The following is a 16,221-nucleotide window of genomic DNA, read 5'->3' on the forward strand; positions in this document are numbered from 1 at the left end:
TAGCAGGCTTTTTATAGCTTCAAAATTTGGTGTCTCCACCCCTTTAAAATGATCGGCGTGTAAAACGTTGGCAGCGCCAACGCCAATGCTCACAATGAACGCCAACGGCCTATGGCTTCAGCGCCGTTTTCCTGGCACAACCTTGTCAATGCCTGCAACCCACATCTCTGTCTCATCACCCCACATACCTATAAGCTCGATTCCGGCGTCCGCCGATCCAGGGAGCCAGTTATGCGCACTTCCTTTCCTTAAAATGATCGTAGTGTAAAACGTTGGCAACGCCAAGCCCAATGAACACAATGACCCCCATCGGCCTATGGCTTCAGCGCCGCGTTCCTGACACAATGTTGTCAATGCCAGCCCAGATCTCTCTCTCTCATCACCCCACGTACCTATAAGCGCGATTCAGGCGTCCACCGATCCAGGGAGCCAGTTATGCGCACTTCCTTTCCTTAAAATGATCGTAGTGTAAAACGTTGGCAACGCCAAGCCCAATGAACACAATGACCCCCATCGGCCTATGGCTTCAGCGCCGCGTTCCTGACACAATGTTGTCAATGCCAGCCCAGATCTCTCTCTCTCATCACCCCACGTACCTATAAGCGCGATTCAGGCGTCCACCGATCCAGGGAGCCAGTTATGCGCACTTCCTTTCCTTAAAATGATCGGAGTTTAAAACGTCGGCAACGCCAAGGCCAATGAACACAAGGAACACCGACGGCCTACGGCTTCAGCACCGCGTTCCTGGCACAACGTTGTAATGCCTGCAGCCCAGATCTCTCTCTCTCTCTCATCCCCCCACGTACCTATAAGCGCGGTTGAGGCGTCCACTGAACCAGGGAGCCAATTATGCGCACTATAGCTTCAGCGCCTATGGCTTCAGCGCCGCGTTTCTGGCACAACATTGTCAATGCCAACGCATGTAGCGCACACCTAGTCACTACCGCCACCTGCCGCCGAGCCACTCAGTGGTTAAAGCACACACATCGCACAGGCATCGCTCTGTACGCGGGCGCCTTTTGCGTTTCGTCTGAGTCGAAACACGGGCGCCGCGGTCGGGTTCGAAACTGAGCTCCGGATGAATTTTGTCCACCTGGGGATCTTTAACGCGCCTTTAACCCGCTTGAGTTTAATGTCTACACTGACATCGCCCGACACACGGGTGTCTTTCCGCATTTCGGCCGCATCCAAACGGAGCCGTCAAGACCTGAACCTTATCCCGAGTCCTCCAGCTTAGGAGAGTCACACCGGAGCCCAAACCAGACATCCACATCGCGATGAGTGGCGTCGAATCTCCATCTAGAGTGGCTCTACCTTCAACCACGGGAGCGCGCAACGCGCGTAGTGACACTCGGACGCTGCGTGCGTAGTCGGGGCTCGAAACCAGGTCACGAGCTGGCCGCGTGGACTCTGCAATGCCTCAGCTCACCGACGACGGCCTGGAAGAAAACAAGGACGGTGTAGCTTCACGCCGGAGGTGTTGCAGGAAGCGTTTCAGATGCTCCCAAGAGGCGTTTTCTCGCCAGATGCGCATACCAGCAGGATGAACGAGTCCGCGACGCTACTCTGAAGCCTGGCTGGCGCAAGGAGCTGCTGGAAAACACACCCTGCATCGGTGCCATGAATGTGGAGACTCACTGCTTACAACTGTAAGTAGATTTGAAGGCATGAATGTCTATGGCGTACTCTTTAAGTGGGTGACTGAGGGGAAACGTTTACTCGGTGGCTGCAGAGGCAGAGAGGAGTATCGAGACTGACGAGGGTTGGGGGCTTGCTGGAGTAAGGAGGCCGCGATTGGTTCAAGACAGGGCTAAGCGAAACTACGGGTAGTCCGGATGCCTCGAAACACGTGCGTCCCGCGCTGGCGTGATGTGCACGTGTGTGTGTGTACGTTGAGTGTAGGAAGAAAGGAAAGTACCGACTGGCTCCAACTGGTTATGAGATGTGAGAGAAATTGCTAAAAAGTGTAGGGCAGATTGCACTCTCGTGTAAGACTTATGACACAGCGATGCTGTTTGAATTTGGTTCGACTAAGTTAACCGTGATTATACTCATCATATCTATCTGTTGTCGCATATAGTAACCCCCACCCCCCTAAGATCAACGAACACAAGTGTTTATTTCAGTACTACCCACTAGGGAGCCTTCATGTGATTTAAAAAAAATGGCACATGAAGGCTCCATACTACCCACGGACGCCTGACGCCCCCGGTCGGAGCGGACGACAGCTAAGCGGACGCCAACTAAGTGGTCGTCCGCTCCGACAGGGGGCACCAGGCGTCCGTGGGTGACCTTATTACTGCGAACACACCCATCGCTGCGCACGACTTACGGAACAACCTCCCGCATAAGCAGCATCACTGTTAAAATTTGGTAAGGTTTAACTCTTCTAAACCTAGTTATACAGAGCGAAAGCGCTTTACCGTTGTTTCGCAAGTCTATCTTCTCTTCGCTGGTCAACTCGTTTAACTCGCGTCGTCTGCAGTTCACCTTTTCGGCGAGCTATATCGACCGGATGATCGGACGCGGCTTGACAGCGACGCCGGAGTTGACACAATCGGTCCAGCGCGCGTCTCATCCATGGCGAAACTGAAGGAGAAACCGCCGACGTAGCAACTGTTACACCCTCTCCTTGTCACGTGTTATCAAAACGCGAAGCCGGTCAGAGTTAATAGACAGTTTTATCCGTACTTACGGAAAAGCTTTACGTACGAAACGGGCACATCTTACGCGCACTGCTCGCCGTCCTGGCAACGGTAGTTTTGAGTGGGGCTAGCGTAGCGCCCAAGAAGCGTAACATACTGTAGCGCCATCTAGTGACAGCAAGTCCAAGTTCCCGAACTGTTTGCCGAAGAAACTTTCTTCTGTTTTATTAATGGCAGTATTGGCAGTAATGGCAGTAATGGATGGCAGGCTCGAGCCTTCTGGCCCCCCGCAGTCGGCGCGTATGCATATGGCGCTAATGTGGATGAGTCAGTCTTGTGACACACATGCTGCCTGATAAGTGATGAATGGTACGTTTGGTTCACCGCTTCGTTCTTGAGTTCTACGTCACCGCAGAATTCTCTATGTACTCTACATTTCGTGCGAATCCGCCAGCTATTCTTATCAAGCGTTGCAGACATTCAATCACGCAGCGGAAATGCATTTCTATTTTCTCAATCGATACCTGTTACCGTCAAGTGCCTTCTGCTTAGAAAATATGTTGCCATTAAGGCTGAACAGGGTTTACGCCTCATAATCGTCGCTAGACGTTGGTGAAACAGATTAAATCATTGGGGCTGAGATGAACACTGCAAGCCGTCACACAGCGATCGTTACCGGAATGCGAAGCTTGAATACCCATTCTTTCCATCTCGAACTGATGCTTTTATTTTTTTCTGCCCGTATAGTGTGCTTTACAGAGCACAGGAATATTATATAATCCTGTTGCCGTAGCTATGTACAAAACGCAATCCAAAGCACGGTAATACACGAAATGCGCCGCTCTAATGAAATGTTTGAGCAGCAGCTCGGCAGAAGACGGCCAACCAAGCCGGACGCCGTTCGCCGGTATTACCTCTCGAGCAGTTTTGGGGGCGACCGTGTGGTGGCGACACTGTATGCAAAAGTTGCGAGTGGGACATGGCGCCATCCATCGGCTGTCTGTCAGATCACTCATGCGTCATCCGCTTTCCAACAGGATCAGCGCGGACGCCTCGATAACCAGCTATCCGCTATGTGGCACTATTCTGCCGGGGCTACGGTGCCGGGCTTCGTCTATGCGGGATCCTACGTCACCAGCCTAAGCTGGCATTGAGCAGGCGAGGGTAGGGAAATGCAATGCTCGTAATGAGACGCGGAATAAGGAAACCAACAGTCACTGAAACCATGGTATGCACATGAGAATTAGTGTACTCTTCATTTTTTTTTCATATTTGTGGCGTTGATAGATGAAAAATCAGTAGAGTTATGGCTGAAATAATTAATTATAAAGTAGAAGAAAAGTAACCACATGCCGCCAGTGGGATCCGAACCCACGACCTCCTTGTGTCGCGTACGGTTCCCTTTCGACTGAACTGTGCCGGCGGCTGGCCAATCTTCAACTTTCGGGGGTATTTATGTCACGTGTAATGTAACCTTGAGAGTGTTCACCAGCGCCACCCTCGAACATAGCGGCGGACATAGAATGTCCTGTGTTAATTGCCGAGTGTCACGTGCAACATGATCGAACGGTGACGGCGGCAGCTTCACAAGAACTCTCCTATGCCACCAATGACATCAACACTACCAGAACCGCGTGCCACACGACCTCTCCGCTATTCGGCTCGGAGCTGGCGTGTCGTTTCTTTCATGTTCCGAGCTTATACGTTATGCTCAGAACGGGCTTCCTAAGACCGGAAGAGGCCGAATTACTGTTGAACTGATTAAGCTGCATTACCAACTTCTTGAAAAATGCGACATGACTGAACATGTCATAGCGAAATAATTTTGCTACAGTTTTATGGACTAGACTTATAGAACTTGAATTCTAGGCAAAATAAGGAGCGTGTTCTATCAGAATGGAAGCTGCAGGTCCGCATAACAGATTTGACTCGGTTAAAATATGAACATTAAAAGCCGAAAGTTGGGCAAGTTGGATAATGTTCACGGTATAACAATAGCCCAAAAGGAGCACGACGGAAGGAATGGAAACGACGCAGACAAGTGCTGCGTCGAAAGTCATGAGAATAAAATTTACGACCATTGTCAGCATTACGTGATTGCTGCCCTGTTCTGGCATCTGTAACGGTTGCTGGCAACGTCACTAACGCAGCTGTTTTTTTTTTTTCCTTTTTTAAGGGGGGGGGGAGGGGGGACTGAATTATGGCCGACTGGTTTTATTTGTTTTCTTTGAGCATGCGAGAAACAGCAGTATACTGAAGTTTTTTTCGTTCATTCGTTTTCCTGTGTTGGCACAGCTCGACACTATAGTTGAGGGGCAACATTAAGGATTATAAAACCCTTTCTTTCCTCCCCTGGAAACAGCATATTCGAAGCGACAAAACAAATATTTTAAGGCAAAGACACACTATCATTATTTCCTCGTAATACTGACTGTCTTGCACGAAGAACACTTGTGCCACGAAGAAAAAAAAATTCGAGGGGCACTTTGGTGATCTGCAAGTGCGATGAGGCGAAAGCCTTTCCCGCAACGCTCCCCAGTGCCCTTACGCTAGCCTCCGCACACAGAATTACTCCACGACAAAAAAGTAGTCCGCTACTTAAACGTTTCTTGTTACCTAACAGGAAGCTTATCAGAAGAAAAATATTATGAGCTTTAGAACTTTGAGACGTGGATTGTTTGGTACAGTCAAACATTAAAAAGCTGATTTCGTTTGCATTCGCGATTGGCCAGCGGAGTATACAAGACGCCGCGGACCGCAGCCCAGTGTTAGCAACTGCTGTTTTTTAACCTGTATCCGACTATAGACAAGGAGGAGTGCATACGCCTTGGCAGAAAGTCGGCGTAGCATAGTGGTTAGCACGCCCGGATGGGTGACGCCATCTGTTGTAAACGCCACAAATCACGAACGTTTTATGTAACGGACGGACGGACGGACGGACGGACACAGCCACAGCCGCGAGTATGAGCCATTAAAGGCTTTCGCCTTAATCATGTCGTATGTAATCAGGACCTAACTCGCTCCTCTTTCAACAAGGCGAGGAAGTTAAGCCGCTTAGATTTTGGGGGGTTGCTGTTGTTCAGAAATAAATTACTCCTCTGACATCTCGATGGAAACCTGGGGGTGAAATACGACAACTCATGGCCTAGGCTAATGCGTGCAAATATGTTTTCGCAACTAAGGATGAATTACGGTGTTACCGGATGCGTCAACTGAGCAGGCAACTGAAAATATCAGGAAGGAAGCCAACAGCCACTGAAACCGAGGATAGCGTACGCCAAAGTGTTTTCTATCAGTGGTGCTGCTCAAGGGGAAATTGGTAGTGTAATAAGTTTTTACCGGAAAGATCCGGAGGTCTTGTGTTCGAATCCCACTGGCGGCATGTGGATATTTCTTCTTCAACTTTTTCATCAATTATTTTTCAGGTGAAAAATGGTTACATTCTAATTTTCCATTTATCGACACCGCAAAATAAAAAAAATAAACATTCCCTCATGAGTCTCTTGGTTTTGATGAGAGTTTCCTTCCTTCAAATGTATTTCATCTTGAGACGCACTTTACTTCATTTTAAGGACGGAGTTGACACCGCGTACGATTGGGCAAACGTGTCAAGAGGTGCCACAGTCATGAAGGGGGATGAGATTTGGTTTGGTTTACGGGGTTTAACGTCCCAAAGCAACCCAGGCTGTGAGAGACGCCGTAGTGAAGGGCTCCGGAAATTTCGACCACCTGGGTTCTTTAACGTGCACTGACATCGCACAGTACACGGGCCTCTAGAATTTCGCCTCCCGTCGAATTTCGACTGCTGCGGCCGGGATGGATGAGATTTAGAAGTCTGCTGTGATAATGCAGCCACAGCTGACAGATGTCTTGCAGTGAACGTAGTTAGGCTGATGATGACTGCAATGATGATGATGGTGATGAACCACCGACCAGATTGTTCCTTCTTTGTCCAACTGGGAATGTGTTGCTTAACTGCGAAAGATTTCAACGACGAGAGAGGCAGTTTGATGAGAAATAGATTAGGGATGAGCCGGGCGCCCTTTATTTTTCGCGGTGCGGCACAATAGGGAGGAAAAGAGAAAAAAGTTTAGTGCATAGAATGGTTGGGTGGCCCCCGATTCCAGAAGCCGTTGGCGTTCTTGCCCGGTTCACCTGCGAAATCTGGTCTTCCGAATGACAGCTGGACAGTCCTCCCAGTCCTCAGTTGTTGGTTTACTAATTTGTCATACCCCAAACCAATGTTCCTTCTGTCAGTTTTGTGACAGGCGGCCTCCGATCCCGTTCTGGTCACAGTGCAGCCGTGTGTCGCATACTGTGTGTCGCACTGGCCATCTCGAATGGGCAGACATTTGCCTGTGATCTTTCCTTGCTTTTCACAGTGCCAAGGTTGGGACTGCTTTTCCTCGAAACGCCGTAACGGGAGCCGAGTTTCCGCATCCAGAACCATGGATGGATGAGTGGATGAATGATAATGACATGACCCTTTGTATCGGGCGGCAGCTTGCGCCATCTAGCCGCCATGTTCCTCTTGATGATGATAAGGTTTATTCGTCCTTTGTTTTCTTTCTTCTTCTTTTTCATTTTCCTTCAATCCTTCTTCCCACTCTTCTTTCTTTGGTCTTTTCTTCTTTTCTTCTGTCTCCCCACCGCACGGCTTCTTCGCTCATCCACTCGGTCAGCGCCCTCAGCCGTCCCTCTGCAGGCGGCTCCATTCAGAGGACTCTTCGGGTACTTCGGGGGCCTCCCCTTCTCTTCGTTCGCATTCGCACTCAGCGGCGGGCGGCTATTGTGCGTGCGAAAGCCGAGAGGAGGGAGGGGGGGGGGTGGTGTCAAGGCATTCTTGGTCCTGTCGCCAAGGTCGGCCGTTCCCCCTCGAGTACCCCTGAGAAGAAGAACGTGGAGGAGCCACATTCCGCGAAAGGGGTCCAGAGCAGGCGACAGTCGTATCTGCAGCTGCGGCCCGTCGGGATGAGAGCGCTCCCTCTTTGCGCCGGTTTTCTTGCTACCTCTTTTCTTTTTTGAAAAAGCCTTTTTTTTATCTCTCCCTTTTCTCCTTCGCCTCTGTAACCCCTCATCCCTTTCCTCCAGTGCAGGGTAGCAAACTAGTTCCAGCTTCCGGTTAACATCCCCGCCTTTCCTCCTCATCTTCTTCTTCCTCCTCCTCCTTTTTTCCATTCCTTCGTTTGAATGATGTCAGCTTAGAGGGAGCGATCTCCCTCCCCTCTTTCAGCCTGCGCCTTCGCGTTCTCGGGATATGGATGCGGAAAAAAGAGCAAAATTTAAGCCCTTCCTTGCCAGGGGGCGACACAGGAAGCGATGGTTGCTGATGAACGGGGCAAACTGGTACCCGTGTGCGCTGTGTGGCAGGGCCGCACTGAAGTCCCTAGATAAGCTTTGCTAATCTACAGACTTGAGGCCGCGCGTAGCAACACCAGCCGCAGTTTCCTGTTGGGGTTCCGGGGTCGCATATCTCTGCAAATCTCAAGCAGCGGATGCGTCTGTGCTAGACTCGTGTTTAGAAGGAGTAGCCTTCAGCCGCTCTACTTCTGTCGGTGGTTATCGCCGGTTAGCCTCGGACGCATATTATATATGGTAATCACGTGTTTACCGGCGCATCAGAATATAAACTACACCATAGGGGTTCATACTCACTTTGGTAAATAAATCATTCACAACGTCAAGTACAAGAAAACTGGGTAAATAAAAGGCCAAGTGTGGCTCATTCTGGTAACAACGCTGCTTTACAAAGACGCCAAAGCATGTGATCCGCTGTCACTGCGCTTTCATTGTTGTTTCTATTTGACCTGTTTGAAATATCGACCCGCTGCGCGATAACATTTTCCATCGCCGAAAAAAAGTAGGGCCGTTCCTGTTGGACTGATAGCTTATCTGCTATGCTCTCAAATGCAAGTTTTATGATGCCGTACATTTAGACATGAACTATGTAAGCACTATGAACGTTATCTGCCTCTGTTCCCCTCTTTAGTGCTCAGTTCTGAGGCATATATGCTTCTATTTCTGAACGCCGAAGAAATTAATTGATTATAAAACATCTTATTCGTCGGAGAAAAATATTTGCGATTCATTGCGTTCAAATTTCGCGCTACTCTTCTTGTGTCAAATCATGACTGTTATTACGGGGGCTTAGGTAACACTTGGAGCAGTTTTTTTTTTCCCTCCATGATTGGGAGCAAGAATTATGCATATTATAACGGCAAGTGCCAAAGAATGTTTACGTCGCAGTTAGTGAAGTACCAGCAACTTTAGAGTTTGCTGAAGTCACTGAAAATTAAATATTTCGTCAGAATTCCCTGTTGAAATAATACAAACCCAACCCTGTTTGGTTGGGTTTGATAACTTCTAATAAACTGACACGTAACCAACAAAAAACCAGAAAAACCTTCCTAAATCCCCTTCCTACTCCTTCCAGGCATGCAGCGACATCTCTCAATAACACGATATACCATAAAGCGAACGACACAAGCGAAACCGAAACTGAACAGTGACATTCGCTAGCGACGCTTAGCGGTCTGCAATTATTTCGTGGCTCTAAGTAAGTGCAACAAGAAATTATTTCATGTGTGCTTAATATTTATTGGTTCATAGTTAAAATTTGACTTGCGAGTTGGGGAATTACTGAGTTGCGTTTTACCTTGCACTATTTACACGTCGCCTTGCGATCCCGGGGTGGCGCCACCATTTCGCCACGTCGCGTGCGCTTACGTCATTCGTTGATTCCACGGCCCAAGATTCCGCTGGGCTAGAGGGTGGAGGCAGCCATATTGAGAACTTCCGGAATCGCCAGATCCCACTAGAAACGCCGTAACAGAAGTTCAGCAAGCCAAAGTTCTGCCGACGACCCACCGCCCAACAGCCACACAATGACTACGATGAATCCAGAATAGTAAGTGACCCGTGTTTCCCCCGCGTTTCGGGTTTTTTTTCAAGCGCGCATGGCCCAGGGGTGTCGCCGGCTAAGCCTACCCCCGCTACGTGTGTGATGCTGGGCCGACGTCGCGGTGGTCAAGAGAAAAAAATGCCGACAGCGAGGCAGTCGTGACGTCTCCACGTCGACTCGAGCGTCCGCGAGTGCCAGACGTGTTCCAGGGTCGGGATTTCGTGGCAGGCTTCGACCGATGGGGCATCACGGATGAGAGATTTTGGCAGGACGCTGGGCGTCGCGAGTCGTGTCTGTATGAAAGGTCCCATTGATTTGGAGGAACTTCGTCGTCACGGGGTTCCCAGCGACTGGCGTTACCCAACCCAGCTTTGCAAACGTGGTATCGCTTGAATGCTCTTAATCGCGTCAGTTCGCGGTTTCTGCCGCGGTTTTGGATGCTTCAAACGAGCGCTGAAACTTGGGAGTAAAACTTGGGGCGGGCGTGAGCGACTCTGTGTAAGAGGCGATAACGATACTTGTTGCGGTGGCGTGGGGGGATGCGTTTCTGCGGAATGCTTGCTGATGCATTGCGCGAGGTGCGCGATTAATTTCGTTGTCGATTCTAGCGAGTGTTGAAAGTTTGTGCGGAGATTTCGAGACGGGACTTGGCAGTGTTTGTCGAAGCATGGCCGAGTGCTCCTTTGTTCACGGCTGTCTCGTTCGGACTAAACTTTTGTGGCCTCCCCATCCCATCCCCGTCAGACAGCTGTTTTTTCCCCCTAGGCCTAACCAAAACGGGGTGGTGCTCGGTCAGTGTCGTTTGAATGTTGAGCTGGGCTGTTTGAAAGGCCGAGCCCCTTGCATGCTTGACACGGCTTTGCATTGTGCTGTGCAGCTCGGCTGTAAACGTCAGCATTGTTTTACGCTGGCTTTCTCTCCGGCGCGGCACTGGCTTTTAGTTCTTCGCAGGTTGATGGATGAAAAATCTGTCTGGCTCGTGTTTAAGCCGTTCTTGCGCCAGTTTGTCATCACTTTGTGGCAATATATGGCTGCAGTCGCCACTTTTAGTGGCGGCTGACGCAAGTATGTGAGAATTGCTGTTCCGTGTTGAAAGCTTGCTGCGGTAACACAAGGCCCCAGATTATCGCTTTTCACAAGGTGATCATTCGTTGGCCTTACGTGTTCTTGTACTGTTTTTGCTAGTAAATAGGCGGCTATTCTTGGAAGACTGGTTTTAAGGAAACGCCTTTCAGGGACTTTTTGTTACTCTTTGCTGGCAAACTCTCGGTGCTCTCTGGAGTCGGCAAAGGCCGAAACGTCAGCCCGTAGCGCTCGGGAATGTGGCCGAGTCAAATTGATGCTGTGACAGCCCGCCAAACCGGCCTCGCTCGTGTAACTAGCGTGAAAATGGCGTGTGGTGCCAAAGTGCCAAATCACGCCTCACTGGGTTTCGGCGCGAAATAAGTTTTCGGACTGGCGAAGCTAAGCGGCCCACTCCTGTGTCTCGGGGTGCAAGCATTTCTCGGAGATGTAAATTCGTCGTCTTCTGCAAGCCGTTTCACCCGTGCCGCCTGCTAGTCAGTCATGTGACGCAACCAAACTGCCTTCGCTTCTCGCTTGCATGGAGGCAGCTTTTTATTTCTTGCTCGCATAAATACGCCGTCCTCCTGACAGATCAGTTGCGCAACGTAGCGAGCAGTGCGTCGCGCTTTTTTTCCTGGCCGTGTAGACGCATTTAGTCGCCTAAAATGCGACCTGCGCTGTCGACGGACAGTATCTTCGGTGTACTGATTTTTGCGCGCTCGACGGAGCCCTCGTCTCACCGTGACAGCTGGGGTCCTCTGTTGGAACAACGCATCCTTTTCTGGCACTGACGTGCAGGCCCAATTAGTGCAGGCGTTTGGGTTCGAGGGGTGTCGTGCGTGAATCGCGGGTTCAAAGAACTGACCCGCCGCTCCCGTCACATGACCGGCGCGTCGTTTTGAGTGACGCAGCCCCGGCGATGACGTCACGGCCTGCCGCGGTCACCTGCGTTGCAGATGAGCTAGAAGCGTCGGGGGTGATAAATTTTTCTTTTTCCTGTTGCCGCTTGTGGGATCGTTTCACGTCTCGCCATTTACAAGGACGACGCGGTTGCTACCTAGCGACGTCATCTGATCGCCACGAGTTGCGAAATGAGTCCGAGAGTGCAGTGCGTTGCGTTAAAACGGATCGTCTGTTGCATGTTGAACTAACTTGTGTCGGCGACCGTTGCGTGCAGGCGGTTGCACCGAACATACTGCACACCGGTCTGAGCGATGCGTCTGCGTAGCGTGGAATGCGCTGAAAATCGCAAGGCGAGAAATCAAAGCCACGCGGTGTCATAATCTGTCGTTGCGTCACCGTTCGCGCCTAGACGGCCCCGACGTCCTTGGAACAAGATAAAATAAAAGCACGGCAGACGTCACGCCTCCCGGGCGCGTGCCCTGATGATCGACTTCGCCGCTAGCGGGCGATGAGCAACTCTTGCGATGACGACTCGTCAACGCGAGGCGATGGTGACGCCTCGGGCGCGTGCACGCAACGTCGATCACCGCCCCGGGGTTTCGTAACGGGTTTATCTGTCAACACGGCTCCCTCCCCCCACTACTGCACCCGTGTGCCGAGCAAGGACGCGACGTGTCTGATAAGGGAAACAGGCGTGTAGAAAAAAGCGGTCGCTTGGGGGTGGCCGTGGACTAGGGCGTACGATTTCGAGGTGTTGGCTTTCTCGTCGCCAGGCGGGTATGCCAGTGCTTGGACTGCTGCAGTGTGAGAGGGTGAAGTTAGGGCACTTCTAGCTTGGTATTGACCCCCTGGGGGGGGGGGGGGGGGGATGGATTGAAAGGCTTGCCTGGCCTGTTTGATCTTATTGTGGCACACGAATGTGCTATACCTCTCGTCTTTCTTGCAGTTCACGTGACATGCTGGTCACGTCACATACTGGTTGTGGGCATAATGGGAATGCGGGCACTGTAGTTTTGGCGGTTGCTTAGAAATGCGACCTTGGCTTCGTATCAAAGTACCTGCATAGAAATGTATCCCTGTGATGGTCATTCATTGAGATAAGTTTGTGGGGTAATGTGTGTGCATTTTGTCCACTGTTTGCAGTCAGTCCGATTTGGGCTTTGCTGCTGGAGGGCTGTGACTCCAGATTGTCGTAGTTGTCATGCGGGTAGCCTGTGTAGGAACAACCTGTTCGTTTTGAGTGGGGTACAGGGCACACTCACGGCCATTCTAACACACAGTGTGGGGAAATGCAGTGAAGCGTAATTGGGCGGCTACCAAGAGTCGCTTGTTTGCGCTGCACATATTCTGCTTGCGTGGCTGGTATTCATGAGATAAGGGAATGGCACTCTGACCCCAATGGGAATGGGCACATAATTGATACCATTGTTTCGACTGTGCGCGCCTGCCATTTGTCGCTCTTATCCAAAGGGGGGGACGGCACTCAGGTAGGGAGTGGGAGGAGTGGTCCCCTGAGATTGTGAATTAACTGAGTAGCATTTAGAGCAGCTTATCTTGTAAAGCACATATTGATAAAAGGTTAGTGGTCTTTCATTCCATTTCACCTTGAGCAGCATTTTTTTTACATCCTGCTTGCAATCAAAAGCAGCATTTGCATTCGACCTGCAACTTCTTTCAAAGTAAGGAAACGGGGTTTAATACCTCTTTCCAAACCTGATGTGCTGATTAGACTGGCTAACTTGTATGGAGTCTGCATAACGGTTCTCTAGGGACATGTTCTTGTTCCTAATGCTAGTGTCACATTTGGGCGACACTTTGTCCTGTTTGGTCATTGCATGCTCTGACTAATCTTGACGTTAGTGAGAATAAAGTGTGGAAGTGTTTTACGTGGTCTCCCTATAGCATTGGTACTGGCATTTTCTGGATGTTGCCAACATGATGACACATCTAGACTTGACCTTCTGTGATGGTCTCTTCTTCCTTGGATGTCTGAAGCTTGGCAACAGGCTGTAAACTGCCAGTGGAGAACTTTTCTGTTGTCTTGCTGTAATGCAGGCAGTTTTCTTTGACACTGAGGGCAGTACTTGTCTTACTGGTCTATATGAATTGACATATTGAGAGTTTGGGTGATGAGGGCCAGTAACCTAAAGGTTCCATGTGTCTTGGAGCATGCAATTGAGTTTATTGGTATATTTATGACAATAGTATTAAACACTGAAGCAAAATGAAATGTGTTAAATGGTGTGTTTGACTGGCCACTGAGCCTCTGGGGATTGGGAGTGAAGTTTGAATTGGAACTGCAGGGGGCACTGCTCAGCCAAAACTAAGGCACTGTCAGTGGTCATGTGACTGAGACAGTCTTCCACTTGGCTCCGAGCAGTAGCAGTGTTTGGTGCATCTAATTCCACGCGATGCCTATTCGTCATAGCACAGCCATATTCCATTATTAGAGCACTCACTCACTGACGAAGTGTTCAATCAGCACCACAAGACATTTAGAGTTTGGTCGTCACTGAACTAGTTCGCTAGGTGGCACTGCCAATATGAACTATGAAAACATGGCACTTTTGCCGTGCTCACGCAGATTGTTAGCATTGTATGCACTAATGAAGAGCTGTTAGGGGCGTGCTTAAATTTCACTGAAGAAAACCTTTGCCCTCCTATGCGACTACTTATTCCATTTCTTTTGGGCATTTTTTAGCCGCCGCAGTGGCTGATTGGTTACAATGCTTGGCTGCTGACCCAGAAGACGCGGGTTCGATCCCAGCTGCGGCAGTCGCACTTAGATGAAGGCGAAATGCCAGAGACCCGTGTACTATGCGATATCAGTGCGTTAAAAGAACCCCAAGTGGCTGAAATTGCCCAGAGCCCCCCGCTACAGCGTCCTGCATAGCCAGTCTCGCTCGGACGTTAAACCCCGCAAACCATAAACCATCTTTTGGGTACTCTTGGCCATTTGTTGCGTAAACTTCTGTTACGTAAGTTACGTAAACTTCGCTAAGGAGTTCACAAGATGGAAGCTGGAGCATCGGCTTACAGAGAGCAGTTTTCTGGTTAGTTTAGTTTCCTTCTGAGCCATCGGATCAAACTCCTTTTGTCTTTGAACATAATTATGTCCGACAAAAATGGCCTTCTCACTGTACACAACATGAGCGATGAAAACGTGTTTTTGGCTATGTCGATTGAGAAGCCGCCGCGGTGGCTCAGTGGCTATGGTGCTCGGCTGCTGGCCCGAAAGACGCGGGTTCGATCCCGGCCGCGGCGGCTGAATTTCTTTGGAGGAGAAATTCGAGGCCCGTGTACTGTGCGATGTCAGTGCACGTTAAAGAACCCCTGGTGGTCGAAATTTCCGGAGCCCTCCACTACGGCGTCTCTCATAGCCTTAGTCGCTTTGGGACGTTAAACCCCATAAACCAACCAACCAACCATGTCGATTGAGACATTGGAGCTAACAGGCTCGCATTGTACTCTTACTGGAGCCGGGGCACAAAGCTCCAATATGAAATGTGTGTTGGAAGAGGCAAGGTACAGTGCCACATGGCTAGCAAGGAGTTTGGGCACTCCTTGAATGGGCCGCCGCGGTGGCTCAGTGGTTATGGTGCTCGGCTGCTGACCTGAAAGACGCAGGTTCGATCCCGGCCGCAGCGGTCTTACTTCGATGGGAGAAATTCTAGAGGCCTGTGTACTGTGCGATGTCGGTGCAGGTTAAAGAAACCCAGGTGGTCGAAATTTCCGGAGCCCTCCACTACGGCGTCTCTCACAGCCCGAGTTGCTTTGGGATGTTAAACCCCAGTATACCAATACTCTTCGAATGTGAGGGAGTTTGGGTGGTGCTACTCAGCTTGAGACTGGAATGGCCAGTTTTTTCAGTGCTGGATAGGGGATTGCACCTAATAACAATAACCTCAAAGGGTTTGATGCTTGTTCCACAAATAGGAGCTTTTTCCTTGCTTGGCTTTCATACTCATGGTCCGTGTCCTTTCTTTGCAGCGACTATTTATTTAAGCTTCTTCTCATTGGCGATTCTGGAGTGGGCAAGTCGTGTCTGCTGCTCAGGTTTGCGGTGAGTGTTTCGGCATCATTTCCCTTTTGTTCTGTTCGTTTTTTTTCCTCTTGGTAGCTTGGGCCGCATATCGAAGCAGGTGGCTAGGCGTGCAAACTGTGTAGTCGGTGAAGAATAGCTTCAGGGCTAATCTAAAGTTGCATTTGGCATAGGTCAGTGTGGGATTTAATTTAACCCTTTGACACGCTGTGTGTCTAGCAGCGATTCCTTTGTTTCAGGTGAATTTTGCATCCCTCATCTGGCAAATCAGGCTTTTTTTTTTTTATGCCGTATAGCAAATTCGGTGAAGTAGAAATTAAGAAAAAAAATCATTACTGATGGCAGAATCTGTCGCATAAAATGGTGTAGGATGGGCCGCCAAGCACTCTGTTTGCAATAGCGAAAATTCCTGCTACATTCAGCGTTCCTGGAAAAAAAAACTGAAAACTTTGATGTGTGCACAGCTGTGTAAATAGGATACTGGGGCCAGCTCTTTCTAGATATTTTTTGGTTCTCCGGCAGCGAGACAATCTGTAGGCGGAAAAAATTGGATTTAAAAACTCTTCCTGCCAGTCAGTCCAGACTCGTGATGTCCTTACTGAAAAAAGGAAAGGTCTGGTTGCAGCCTTTTTCATGCGAATGGGTGGTGTAGCACTGTATGATCT

At 49.9% G+C, this 16,221-nt stretch overlaps 1 protein-coding gene across 2 annotated transcripts in view; it reads left to right on the forward strand.

Moving 5' to 3' along the window:
* Positions 1-1,515: 1,515 nt before the first annotated feature.
* Rab1 (RAS oncogene family member Rab1) overlaps positions 1,516-16,221 on the forward strand; it is a 29,180-nt gene continuing 14,474 nt past the window's right edge. The window contains exons 1-2 of one of the 2 annotated variants that reach the window (XM_089556938.1): positions 1,516-1,649; positions 15,505-15,577. In XM_089556938.1, coding sequence (XP_089413064.1) covers positions 1,621-1,649; positions 15,505-15,577 — 102 coding nt within the window. In that variant the 5' untranslated portion in view covers positions 1,516-1,620. Of the gene's footprint in view, positions 1,650-9,392; positions 9,553-15,504; positions 15,578-16,221 lie in introns of those variants that run through there. The other variant, XM_089556939.1, reaches the window with a different exon arrangement.

This window comes from Amblyomma mixtum, chromosome 8 (assembly GCF_055824585.1).
Source record: "Amblyomma mixtum isolate Tamu chromosome 8, ASM5582458v1, whole genome shotgun sequence".
Lineage (NCBI taxonomy): Eukaryota > Metazoa > Arthropoda > Arachnida > Ixodida > Ixodidae > Amblyomma > Amblyomma mixtum.